The sequence below is a fragment of the Coregonus clupeaformis genome, chromosome 14 (genome assembly GCF_020615455.1).
Source record: "Coregonus clupeaformis isolate EN_2021a chromosome 14, ASM2061545v1, whole genome shotgun sequence".
Lineage (NCBI taxonomy): Eukaryota > Metazoa > Chordata > Actinopteri > Salmoniformes > Salmonidae > Coregonus > Coregonus clupeaformis.
In genome coordinates this window covers 48,087-62,632 of record NC_059205.1, presented here as the reverse complement: position 1 = coordinate 62,632, position 14,546 = coordinate 48,087, and the positions used below count along the sequence as shown (strand labels likewise).

Genomic DNA, 14,546 nt, shown 5'->3' with positions numbered 1-14,546 from the left:
CTGACCCTGTCCAATCCTCCCTGACCGTGTCCAATCATCCCTGTCCCATCCTCCCTGACCCTGTCCAATCATCCCTGACCCTGTCCCATCCTCCCTGGTCCTGTCCCATCCTCCCTGACCCTGTCCAATCCTCCCTGACCGTGTCCAATCATCCCTGTCACATCCTCCCTGTTAACCTGAGCCCCCCCCCAGCCGTTCCTGGTATCCCCAGTGGAGTCCACCTGGTGGAGGCAGCTCGTGACTACATGGTGTTAGCGTGGAGGGAGCCGGTGGTGACCGGGGGAGCTGACATCAGAGGATACTTTGTGGACTACAGGACAGTAAAGGGAGGAGTGGGAGGACAGTGGCATGAACTTAACCCCAAGGCTGTCACCTGTACTTCCTATAAGGTAAGACATTTGTAGACACACGGCAAATGGCATAGAATTAACAATTAAGTACACTTATTGTTGATGGATTGATACGTTGGATTATTCCAGTGACGGGGTGATACGGTGTGTTATTAAAGCTTTAGGCCGTGTTAATAAAACCCCCAACCCTCCTGTGTGCTGCGTGTGTCCAGGCAGAGAACCTGAAGGAGAACTCGTTCTACCAGTTCCAGGTGCGAGCCTTCAACATGGCCGGTGTCAGCGAGGCCTCTCTGCCCAGCGCAGCTCTGGAGTGTAAAGAATGGACCATCGCTAAGCCAGGTACCCTTTTACCCTAACCCTATACCCTAGCCCTAACCCTATACCCTAACCTTACCCTATACCCTAACCTTACCCTAACCTTACCCTATACCTAACCTTACCCTATACCCTAGCCCTAACCCTATACCCTAACCTTGCCCTACCTTATACCCTATACCCTAACCTTACCCTATACCTAACCTTATCCTATACCTAACCTTACCCTATACCCTAACCTTACCCTATACCCTAACCTTACCCTATACCCTAACCTTACCCTATACCCTAACCTTACCCTATACCCTAGCCCTAACCCTATACCCTAACCTTACCCTATACCTAACCTTACCCTATACCATAACCTTACCCTATACCCTAACCTTACCCTATACCCTAACCTTACCCTATACCCTAGCCCTAACCCTATACCCTAACCTTGCCCTACCTTATACCCTATACCCTAACCTTACCCTATACCTAACCTTATCCTATACCCTAACCTTACCCTATACCCTAACCTTACCCTATACCCTAACCTTGCCCTACCTTATACCCTATACCCTAACCTTACCCTATACCCTAACCTTACCCTATACCCTAACCTTACCCTAACCTTACCCTATACCCTTACCTTACCCTATACCCTAACCTTACCCTATACCTAACCTTACCCTATACCCTAACCTTACCCTATACCCTAACCTTACCCTATACCTAACCTTACCCTATACCCTAACCTTACCCTATACCCTTACCTTACCCTATACCCTAACCTTACCCTATACCTAACCTTACCCTATACCCTAACCTTACCCTATACCTAACCTTACCCTATACCCTAACCTTACCCTATACCCTAACCTTACCCTATACCCTAACCTTACCCTATACTCGAGCCCCAAACCTAACCAAATGTAGCATGCATTGGTCCGCGGACTCCAAACCGAACCAAATGTAGCATGCATCGGTCAGAAAATCCATTCAAGAGGGCCTCTGACGTGATTTCCGTTTGCTCCAACTGTGTTCATTAAATGTATGGGTTTACGTACTGTCTCATTCACATGACAACATTTAGGGTTGTTTATTTATTTATTCACGACCCAGTAAACAGTAAATGACCCAGTAAACAGTAAATGACCCAGTAAACAGTAAATGTGTCGAGGCTCCAAGTTTTTTTTTTTTGGGTCGTCACTTCAACGTTGTATGTTTTGAATGTCATTTAGACCCAGCAAACTTTCAATGTTGCACATACGCAGTTTTGTGGTTTTGGTCGTTTTACTGCAATTTGCTTACTTTAAATGAGAGGTTTTTGGCCTCGATACAGTTTATTTTTTTTTATTTTTTTTGAGAACTCTGTTTATTAAGTTTTACACACACACAGACAAGACAAAGCAATATAAATAATATACTCAACTAGACAAAAGTACAAATAATACATATATAAAATAAAAAAAATAAAAAAAAATAAAAAATAATAATAATAATAATAATAACTTTAAAGATACCATACTTTAGACAAGTTAAACACACCAGGCAGAAGGCTACAAAAGGTTAAAGGGCAATCTATAGTATAGGGACAGAGCAAACACCTCACCATTGTTCCTGTAAACAGTTAAGGGATGGGGTGGAGAAATGCAACCACTCACAGACAGTCAAGGCCACAGACCAATCATCCACTGGACCAAAAATAAAAAGTTACAATGCTTTAAAATAAAAAATGAATATTGATAATTTTATGTAGGCGTGAACAGAATTAAAAAATAAAAATAACTGGGAAAAACAAGCTCACACCTTAGTCTCTGCCCGGGCGAGATGAACAAGGCATCCGCAGGTCACAATCAATAAGCACATCAACCTTAATGCCCCCACCCCCACCCCAGAAAAAAACACAGAGAAATGCTCATCCAACCCCTAAGTCACAGGGGGGTCAAATACAGACTTATTTTGGTTTTAATAGGAATGCTATCCGAGGATGGACTGTTTAAAGTAAGACCGGAATGGAGCCCAAGCCTCATTAAACAGTTTGGGGTTCCCACGTGAATTGAATTTAATTTTTTCTAGTTTCAGAGAGCACAACACGTCTCTCACCCAATATTTATAAGATGGGGGAGCTGCCATCTTCCAGTTCTGTAGTATTAGCCGTCTAGCTAAAAGAGTTGTATAAGCAACAGTGTCCGACTGGATTCTTGACAGGGGGGTGCTTATGGGCAGTACTCCAAAAAGGGCTGTAAGGGGAGAGGGATCTATAACAGTGTTATATATATCAGAGAAACATTTAAATATTAATTCCCAGAAACCTGACAGTTTATGACAGCCCCAGAACATATGCAACAGTGTGGCCGGTTCAATTTTACATCTGACACAGGTAGGATCAAAATCAGAGAATATTCTTCCAAGTCTGGCCCCAGACCAGTGGATACGGTGAACCACCTTGAATTGAATGAGGCTGTGTCTAGTGCTAAAAGAGGACGAATGCACCCTGCGCAGCACAGATTCCCAGGTGTCTTCCCCAAGTTCCTCCCCAAATCCTTTTCCCATCGAGTCTTTAAAGGCACCAAAGAAGGGTTCTGTAAGTCATGAATGATTGTATATACATCTGAAATTGCGCCCCTAGGAAGCTTGTTCAGCTCCAGGATGCTCTCTATAGCTGTATTCACAGGCCTATGGGGAAATTCAGGTGTGTTAGCTCTGACAAAGTTCCTAGTCTGGAGATAGCGGAAAAAGTGGGATTGGGGGAGGTTGAACCTTTCCTGTAGCTGAGCAAAAGAGGCAAATGTATCATCAAAGAATAATTGGGCTAGTGAGGAGAGGCCTAGTGAGTGCCAGATGTCAAAAGCCCCATCATTCAAAGATGGAGGAAATAAAATGTTCTGATTGATTGGGCCTGATAGAGAAAAGCCTCGGAGGCCAAAGGCTAAGCGGAACTGATTCCAAATTTTAAGAGACTGCTTTACAATTGGGTTGACACACCTTTTGCCTAGGGACACTGGGAGAGACGAGCACAACACAGAAGAAAGTGCAGCAGGTTTACACGATTCAGACTCCATCTGGACCCAGATTGGTCTAGGGCCAGTAGGATCAGTCTGCAGCCAGTACAGAAGGGCTCTGAAATTTGCAGCCCAATAGTATGTCTGAAAATTTGGTAGAGCTAAACCCCCAATGACTTAGGCTTCTGTAAATGTTTTCTACCAATCCGTGGTACCTTGCCATCCCAAATAAAATGCATGAATGTTTGATCCAGTGAAATAAAAAAGATTTTGGAATAAAAATGGGTAGACATTGAAATAAATATAGAAATTTGGGCAACACACTCATTTTAATGACATTAATCCTTCCGATAAGAGAAAGAGGTAGCGCATTCCAAAAAGCAAAAGATTGTTTCAAACTGTCTGCTAGAGCAACCAAGTTTTCCTGAAACAGATTTGAATATTTCCTTGTCACTTTAACTCCCAAGTAGGTGAATTGATCCCGGACAATCCTAAACTGAGAGCTTGTAAAAGAGCACTTTAAAGCAGCCTTGTTTACAGGAAAAAGCTCACTCTTGCCTAGATTCAGCTTGTACCCTGAGATTGATCCAAACCTTTTAAGAACAGATAAGGCGCGTGGCAATGAGGTATCAGGGTTAGAGATAAACAAAAGGGAGGTCATCCGCATATAGCGAGACTTTCTGCTCTGAGCCCGTCCGGATTATTCCTTGAATGGCATCATTAGAGCGTAATGCAATGGCGAGAGGTTCGATTGCCAAAGCAAACAACAAGGGGGAGAGTGGACAGCCCTGTCTGGATCCGCGGTGCAAGGGAAAATAGTCAGAGGACAAGTTGTTAGTCCGTACCGAAGCCATGGGGGAAAAATAAATAATCTTTATCCACGCAATGAATTTGGGGCCAAAGCCAAATCTATAAAGGGTGGCTGTTAGGTAATCCCACTCAACGCGGTCAAACGCTTTTTCTGCATCAAGTGAGACCACCACCTCTGGGTCCTCCGACGCAGGGGAGTACAGTATATTCATAAGGCGCCTAATATTGAAAAATAAATGCCTATTTCTCACAAAGCCAGTCTGGTCAGAGTGTATTACTTGATGCAGCGAGCCTTCCATACGGATGGCTAAAAGCTTGGCTAGGATTTTGTAATCACAGTTTAAAAGCGAGATTGGGCGAAAGGATCCACATTCCAGAGGGTCTTTGTTTTTCTTTAATAGTAATGAAATTGAAGCTTGATAAAGACTAGGCGGTAGCTTTGAGGTATTAAGGCACTCTGCAAATAGTCGAGACAAGAACGGGCAAAGCAGACCAGAAAACGTCCTGTAAAATTCGGTTGGAAAACCATCCGGACCCGGTGATTTACCTCTTTTCATTGCGGACACTGCTGTTGCAATCTCCTCAGGTGTAAATTCTTCTTCTAGATAGTCGTGGGTGTCTGTATCAATTGAAGGCATATTCAGGCCATTAAAGAAGGAATCAATCAGCAAAGGGTCTTGAGGGGATTCAGAGGTGTATAGCGCAGAATAAAATTGTTTGAATTGATCATTGATCTCTTTATGTATAACTGTGGTGGCACCAGACGGGGTCCTTATTTGTGGGATTAAACGTGAGGCCTCAGATTTACGGATCTGATGTGCAAGGAGTTTACTGGCCTTGTCGCCTTGTTCATACACTCTGTACCGAGCTCGCAAGAGTAGCTGTTCAGCTTGCCTGGTAGAAAGCTCATCAAATTCAGATTGGAGTAGTTGGCGCTCTTTATGCAGATCAGAGGAAGGAACCGTGGCATACTTCTCATCCAATGTGGCTATGGATTCGCTCAGGTCCCGGAGTCGCTGAGAGCGAACTCTGTTTTGGTTGGCTGTATAAGAAATAATTTGGCCACGTAGGTATGCTTTGAGAGACTCCCATATGGTAGAGCAGGACATACCTGGTGTTGAATTAGTTTCTAGGAATAAGGTGATTTCAGAAGAAATGAAATTGACAAACTCCTTATCTGAGAGTAAAATGGGGTTAAGACGCCATTGATAACACATAGGAGGTCGCTGGGGAAACTCTAGTTCAAGCACTAATGGTGAATGGTCCGAAATAACAATACTCTTGTAAGTACACTGCCGAAGGTTAGGCAAAAGTTTTTTGTCCAAAAAGAAGTAATCAATCCGGGAGTATGTTTGATGAACATGAGAATAAAAGGAATACTGTCTATCTGTAGGATGTAGGAAACGCCAGGCCTCAAACATGGCATATTTCTGAAGAAAGGCTTGAATAAGTAGGGCACATTTAGATGGGCCTGTAGTTGTTCGTGAGGACTTGTCAAGAACTGGGGACATTTTGCAGTTGAAATCCCCCCTAAAATCAATAAATGAGAATCTAAATTGGGTATAGCAGACAAAAAGGAAGAAATGAAACTTGTGTCATCCCAATTGGGAGCATAAACACTAGCCAAAACAAGAGGGGGTAGAAAACAGTTTACCGGTTACTATGACGTATCGTCCCTTAGGATCAGCGATAACCTCAGAAGCTACAAAGGGAGTGACTTTATCAACCAAAATGGCAGCCCCTCTTGATTTACTATGAAAGTTAGAGTGGAACACTTGACCAACCCAGTCCCTACGCATCCTAAAGTGCTCACCAGTCCTCAAGTGAGTCTCTTGTAGAAATGCAACATTTGCATTCAAACCCTTTAAGTGTGTCAACACCCTCTTACGTTTCACTGGGTTATTAACCCCTTTGGTGTTCCACGAAATGTATTTGATCGCATTGTTTCGGCCCCTCTGGGCATTCCCGTTATACAACCCCGTCATTAGAGCATAGAATGGAAAAGCAATGAGCGCCCAGAAACCCCAGAATAACTTGTCTCAGAGTAATAATGTACGGTGGTAGATGTTGAGAAAAAGTACCGAAAAAAAAACAAAAAAGACAGAATGACAACATTAGAACTGAACAATTCAACCCCTCCCCCCACCCTCCCCCCATCCCAGACAGTACCTCCCCAAACGAGGTACAAGCCTAAATAGAGCATGTTCTCTTCGCACAGTATGTCTGTGAGAGTGCGGTCTTAAACCTAAACCCACAGTCCCGCTCTTTAAAGTCGTGTTTTGTTAGTGGATCAAACAGCAAAAAGAGATAATCATTTTTTAAATAAAAGAAATTAAGGTGAATCCCTTGTGCAGACGAAATTACAAAAGCACCACTTGTAGATGTATATAATTATAATTATATTCCCAGTCTTATAACAGGCATTTGAGAGAGAAAATAAAGAAAATAAATAGAATGTGTAACGGCTCTCAGCCGAAAACCTAATTTGAAGTAAGGAAATCGTAGTAAGACAATCAAAAAGATAATAATAATTATTATTATAATAGTTGTCTAGTTGAATGCTGAGACAACTTACAACCAAGACCAAAAAAACTACGTGTGCGCAACGTTTAACGCTTGCTGGGCATAAATGACGCTCTGAGCCTTAAAATTTAAGTGAAGACCCCCAAAAAAACGTGTCGCCTCGGGAAGCATTTACTGTTTACTGGGTCAATGCAAACGGATGCAGTAAGCAAATAACCAAGAATATTTTGAGTCACTGAGACACTATGTAAACAAACTGAATAGGTGAGCAAGACAGCCTAGAAAACACAGGAGTATAGTAAAACCGCAATACAATGAGATTAAAATGACTGAATGCTTGTAAGGCAAGCACACTAGATGATCAAAACATTAGATCACATCAAATAAGCCTGAATGGGTACGCCAACCCCCCAACTAAACAAAATTAGCATGTTGTAGCTAAACATAGTTGTACCACAGGTGGGTTACTTACTATCCACAGTTCGCTAGCAATGCTGAACTATGAGCAAGTTCAAGACTTCTTGATGTGACGTTGAATGTGAGAGAGAGCCTCATCCGGAGATTCAAATGTGTAGTCTTTACCATCATGAGATAGCCATAAACGGGCCGGGAATCGCAGTCCATACTTCACACCTGGATGGTCCCGAAGTAGTCGTTTGGCCTGTCCGAAAGCTGCGCGCTGCCTGGAAACAGTGGGGGAGTAGTCCTGGTAGATGGAGAAGCTCTGTCCTTGAAAGCTCAGAGTGGTATTGCGGGCTCGTCGGAGAATCTCCATCTTCTCATGGAAAAAGTGCACTCGAAGAATTATGTCACGGGGCCTCTCCCCATCCCGGGGCTTTGGGCGCAGCGACCGGTGGGCACGATCAATCAGGGGCTTTTCATCCAAGGCTAGAACATCCTTCAGCAGCCCAGAAACGAAATCCGTGGCGCGAGGCATTTCCGCTGACTCTGGGACTGATACCAGTCTCAGGTTATTGCGGCGAGAGAATCCCTCCAAACTTACACAGCTCTCCTTCACCTTTTTCAAGTCCGCAGCTAGGCGTTTCACGTCAGCCTCCAGGGATGTAGTTAAGTCGGAGACATTTGTAGCGAAGGTCTCCAGTGCTGCAATCGTTGTAGTGTGCGACTCCATTGTTGTTTTGAGTGATGCGATTGCCGGCACCGTCTCGTTCCGCAGGATGGTTAGATCTGCTTTTAAAGTATCAGAAACCTCCTTTATTCGGGCCTCAATCGTAGCAACCACCTCCGTTTTCATTTCAACTATCTCAGAGCGTAGTAGTTTGATGGCCTCGAGAATGTTCACTTCAGCGCCGCCAGGCTAGCCGCCCCTCCGGGTAGAGTATCAGTCCCCGGGTCGTCAGGCTCAGGGGAGGGCGGTGATGAGAGTGTGTCTTGTAGGCCGGGTTTTCTCAAAGTCATGTTTTTGGCCTTATGTTTCGTCGACATGCTGATATTTGGAAGTAAAGTAGTCTTGGTTTTTACGGGAAGGGATCACCAAAATAATATATGAAAATAAATACGGTTTTGCTGCAAAATTCACATAAACTTTAAAAATACCACGGGAGCAAACGGAAAACACGTCAGTCGCACATGGCGTCCCTCCAATTCCCCCCAATACAGTTTATTTATTTATATTTTCCTCTCTCAATACCCTTTATAAAACTGGGGACACAATTTATACATTTTTAGTGATGCTTTTCTAATTTTGTATTTTTAGCTTGTTGATTCACTATCACAGAACGCTACTTTAACCTTTTAAGTCAGGGTCACACAGAGTGTTTCTTGGTAGTCTTAAACAAATCTACTTTGAAACAAAAGTATACACCTCACACACACATGGTTATGGGCCTAAAACAATAAGACACCTGTACCATGTCAGATATAGAGGTGAAATGTATCTTATATAATCTTACATTATTTCTCTGAGACTAGTTATCCTGGGGTTTCGCTCTGCTCTGATGACATGGGTGTCTAACGGGGGTGCTCAGGGTGGCCAAAATAATACCATCAATTACATTTCGTGGAACGTCAAAAGGGCCAACAACTCTGACACATTTTAAAGGGTTTGAACGCAAATGTTTCATTTCTACAGGAGACTCACTTTGGGACGTGACCACTTTAGGATTTGCAAGGACTGGGTTTGATGTTTCATTTCTACAGGAGACTCACTTTGGGACGTGACCACTTTAGGATTTGCAAGGACTGGGTTTGTCAGTTGTTCCTCTCTAACTTTCAGTAAATCAAGAGATGCTGCCATTTTGGTTCATAAATCTACCCCCTTTGTAGATTCTGAGGTTATTGCTGGTCCCACTACACAGCTGATTCAAATGATTAAAGCTTGATGATTAGTTGATTATTTGAATCAGCTGTGTAATGCTAGTGCAAAAACCGAAACGTGCACCGCTTGGGGTCCCGAGTTTGGAAAACCCTTCCCTACAGTCACATTCTGTCACCAGTAGAGTAGCTATCTAGCTATGTAAACCACGCCCCTCTGCAAACACGCCTTCTCCGATGTTGGTTACAAGGCGGTACTTATTTAAATTAGGTAAGAGAATATCATGTTACCATTGGTATATTCAAATGAGAGTTAACGTGATGTCCCCTTAATATTGAATCTAAGTGTTTGACATGGGGGAGGGGAACAGTAACTTTATGATCAAACTTTATCATTGTAGAAGCAACAGTCATTTTTCAGACTTTAGTCATTATACTTTGATCTGGTTTCCTTCAAATATCATAAAAACATGATTTTGACCGTTCATGACCTTTAAGGCAAACATTGTTGCTCTACCACAGTGGTTCTGAACTGGTTTTGCCTTGCAAAAAATTATCGCCAAAATACAATTTGGAAAACTATTTTTCATTCTATATTGATAGTAAATGTAGCAATTATATGCCAAGGGACCAACATTCCCACCTCTTTCATTGTCAATAATAAAATGTTGCCCATATTTTTTATGAAGAATGTTAATAAACTCACTGGTTTGAGACCATAATATCAACATAAATGGTGCTGCTAATAGCTCTACATTGAAAATACTGTGATTGAATAAAGATTGTTGAGATTAAATCATTAAAACATGTAAATTCATTATCATTTCTACACACTTTCTACCTGGTTTAAGTTTAGACTGGAGTAGTTTTTCATTGAATAATAATAATAATAATAATAATAATAATAATAATAATAATAATAATTTAACTCAGACTCCCGTGACCCACTCAAATCCTCTCGCGACAAAATGAGAATCGCTGCTCTAGCAGATAGTTTCAAACGTCTACTACTTTTTTGAAGTCTCTCCCTCTTTCTCTTATTGGAAGGGTTAATGTCATGTCAATGAATGTGTTGCTCACATTTTTATATTTATTTCAATGTTTACCCATTTTTATTCAAAAATATATTCAGACATACTACTGGGTTACAGATGATCAGACATACTACTGGGTTACAGATGATCCGACATACTACTGGGTTACAGATGATCAGACATACTACTGGGTTACAGATGATCAGACATACTACTGGGTTACAGATGATCAGACATACTACTGGGTTACAGATGATCAGACATACTACTGGGTTACAGATGATCAGACATACTACTGGGTTACAGATGATCAGACATACTACTGGGCTACAGATGATCAGACATACTACTGGGTTACAGATGATCAGACATACTACTGGGTTACAGATGATCAGACATACTACTGGGTTACAGATGATCAGACATACTACTGGGCTACAGATGATCAGACATACTACTGGGCTACAGATGATCAGACATACTACTGGGCTACAGGAGGCTACACTGGGCCTCTCCCCACTGGGCCTCTCCCCACTGGGCCTCTCCTCACTAGGCCTCTCCTCACTAGGCCTCTCCCCACTAGGCCTCTCCTCACTGGGCCTCTCCCCACTGGGCCTCTCCCCACTGGGCCTCTCCTCACTAGGCCTCTCCTCACTGGGCCTCTCCTCACTGGGCCTCTCCTCACTAGGCCTCTCCTCACTAGGCCTCTCCCCACTAGGCCTCTCCCCACTAGGCCTCTCCCCACTGGGCCTCTCCCCACTGGGCCTCTCCTCACTGGGCCTCTCCCCACTAGGCCTCTCCCCACTAGGCCTTTCCTCACTGGGCCTCTCCCCACTAGGCCTCTCCTCACTAGGCCTCTCCTCACTGGGCCTCTCCTCACTAGGCCTCTCCTCACTGGCCCTCTCCCCACTCTGCCTCTCCCCACTAGGCCTCTCCTCACTAGGCCTCTCCTCACTGGGCCTCTCCTCACTAGGCCTCTCCCCACTAGGCCTCTCCTCACTAGGCCTCTCCTCACTAGGCCTCTCCCCACTAGGCCTCTCCTCACTAGGCCTCTCCTCACTGGGCCTCTCCTCACTGGCCCTCTCCCCACTGGGCCTCTCCTCACTAGGCCTCTCCCCACTGGGCCTCTCCCCACTAGGCCTGTCCCCACTAGGCCTCTCCTCACTGGGCCTCTCCTCACTGGGCATCTCCCCACTAGGCCTATCCTCTTAGGCCTCTCCTCACTGGGCCTCTCCTCACTGGGCATCTCCCCACTAGGCCTCTCCCCACTGGGCCTATCCTCACTAGGCCTATCCTCACTAGGCCTCTCCTCACTGGGCCTCTCCTCACTGGCCCTCTCCCCACTGGGCCTCTCCTCACTAGGCCTCTCCCCACTAGGCCTCTCCTCACTAGGCCTCTCCTCACTAGGCCTCTCCTCACTAGGCCTCTCCTCACTAGGCCTCTCCTCACTGGGCCTCTCCTCACTGGGCCTCTCCCCACTAGGCCTATCCTCACTAGGCCTATCCCCACTAGGCCTCTCCCCACTAGGCCTCTCCTCACTAGGCCTCTCCTCACTGGGCATCTCCCCACTAGGCCTCTCCCCACTAGGCCTCTCCTCACTAGGCCTCTCCTCACTGGGCCTCTCCCCACTAAGCCTCTCCTCACTAGGCCTCTCCTCACTGGGCCTCTCCCCACTAGGCCTCTCCTCACTAGGCCTCTCCTCACTGGGCCTCTCCCCACTAGGCCTCTCCCCACTAGGCCTCTCCTCACTGGGCATCTCCCCACTAGGCCTCTCCCCACTAGGCCTCTCCCCACTAGGTCTCTCCTCGCTAGGTCTCTCCTCACTCGCCCAATTATGAATTGATAATACATTTGCCTATTTTGCTCAGCTATAGGTAAAGTACAACCTCCCCCATCCCACTTCTTCCGCTATCTCTAGACTAGGAACTTGGTTAGAGCGAACACATCTGAGTTTCCCATTAAGCCTGCAAGTACAGCTATGAAGAGCATTATTGAGTTAAACAAGCTTCCTAAGTGTGTAATTTCAGATATACTGTATATGCAATCATTAATGACTTACAGAACCCATATTTGTTGCCTTTAAAGTCTCTTTTGGAAAATGATTTGGGGGAGGAACTTGGGGATGACTCCTGGCATACATACTTCTTCTTTTAGCACACAGCCTCATCCAATTCATGGTGATTCACCGTATCCACCGGTCCAGGGCTAAACTTGGGAGAATATTGTCTGATTTTGATCCTACTTGTGTTCGATGTAAAACTGTTTCATATGTTTTGGGACTGTCATAACTGTCTGGTTCCTGGGAGATAATATTGAAATGTTTCTTTGGTAACCAGAGGAAAAATAACTCTAGACCACCTTTACTCCACACACAGAGACACATACAAAGCTCTCCCTCGCCCTCCATTTGGCAAATCTGACCATAACTCTATCCTCCTGATTCCTGCTTATAAGCAAAAACTAAAGCAGGAAGCACCAGTAACTTGTTAATAAAAAGGTGGTCAGATGACGCAGATGCTAAGCTACAGGACTGTTTTGCTAGCACAGACTGGAACATGTTCCAGGATTCTTCAGATAGCATTGAGGAGTACACCACATGGGTCACTATAAGTCAATAAGTGCATCGATGACGTTGTCCCCACAGTGACTGTACTGTACATACCCCAACCAGAAGCCATGGATTACAGGCAACATCCGCACTGAGCTAAAGGGTAGAGCTGCCTCTTTCAAGGAGCGGGACTCTAACCCGGACGCTTATAAGAAATCCCGCTATGCCCTCCGACGAACCATCAAACAGGCAAAGAGTCAATACAGAACTAAGATCGAATCGTACTACACCGGCTCTGACGCTCGTCGGATGTGGCAGGGCTTGCAAACTATTACAGACTACAAAGGCAAGCACAGCCGCGAGCTGTCCAGTGACACGAGCCTACCAGACGAGCTAAATCACTTCTATGCTCGCTTCAAGGCAAGCAACACTGAAGCATGCATGAGAGCACCAGCTGTTCCGGACGACTATGTGATCACGCTTTCCGTAGCCGATGTGAGTAAGACTTTTAAGCAGGTCAACATTCACAAGGCCGCAGGGCCAGACGGATTACCAGGACGTGTACTCCGAGCATGTGCTGACCAACTGGCAAGTGTCTTCACTGACATTTTCAACTTGTCCCTGACAGAGTCTGTAATACCAACATGTTTCAAGCAGACCATCATAGTCCCCGTGCCCAAGGACACTAAGGTAACCTGCCTAAACGACTACTGACACGTAGCACTGACGTCTGTAGCCATGAAGTGCTTTGAAAGGCTGGTCATGGCTCACATCAACACCATTATCCCAGAAATCCTAGACCCACTCCAATTTGCATACCGCCCCAACAGATCCACAGATGATGCAATCTCTATTGCACTCCACACTGCCCTTTCCCACCTGGACAAGAGGAACACCTACGTGAGAATGCTATTCATTGACTACAGCTCAGCATTCAACACCATAGTGCCCTCAAAGCTCATCACTAAGCTAAGGATCCTGGGACTAAACACTTCCCTCTGCAACTGGATCCTGGACTTCCTGACGGGCTGCCCCCAGGTGGTAAGGATAGGTAACAACACGTCTTCCACACTGATCCTCAACACGGGGGCCCCTCAGGGGTGCGTGCTCAGTCCCCTCCTGTACTCCCTGTTCACCCATGACTGCATGGCCAAGCACGACTCCAACACCATCATTAAGTTTGCAGACGACACAACAGTGGTAGGCCTGATCACCGACGATGAGACAGCCTATAGGGAGGAGGTCAGAGACCTGGCCGTGTGGTGCCAGGATAACAACCTCTCCCTCAACGTGACCAAGACAAAGGAGATGATTGTGGACTATAGGAAAAAAATGAGGACTGAGCACACCCCCATTCTCATCGACAGGGCTGTAGTGGAACAGGTTGAGAGCTTCAAGTTCCTTGGTGTCCACATCACCAACAAACTATCATTGTCCAAACACACCAAGACAGTCGTGAAGAGGGCACGACAAAGTCTATTCCCCCTCAGGAGACTGAAAAGATTTGGCATGGGTCCTCAGATCCTCAAAAAATTCTACAGCTGCACCATCGAGAGCATCCTGACTGGTTGCATCACCGCCTGGTATGGCAACTGCTCGGCCTCCGACCGCAAGGCACTACAGAGGGTAGTGCATAAGGCCCAGTACATCACTGGGGCCAAGCTTCCTGCCATCCAGGACCTCTATACCAGGCGGTGTCAGA

At 45.3% G+C, this 14,546-nt stretch overlaps 1 protein-coding gene across 1 annotated transcript in view; it reads left to right on the top strand.

Annotated features, from left to right (window-relative positions):
• The window catches only part of LOC121580517 (M-protein, striated muscle), a 171,639-nt gene that overhangs the window by 114,085 nt on the left and 43,008 nt on the right, over positions 1-14,546 (top strand). The window contains exons 18-19 of the mRNA XM_045224866.1: positions 193-389; positions 563-689. Of these exons, the coding sequence (XP_045080801.1) occupies positions 193-389; positions 563-689 (324 nt within the window). The remainder of the gene's footprint in view (positions 1-192; positions 390-562; positions 690-14,546) is intronic.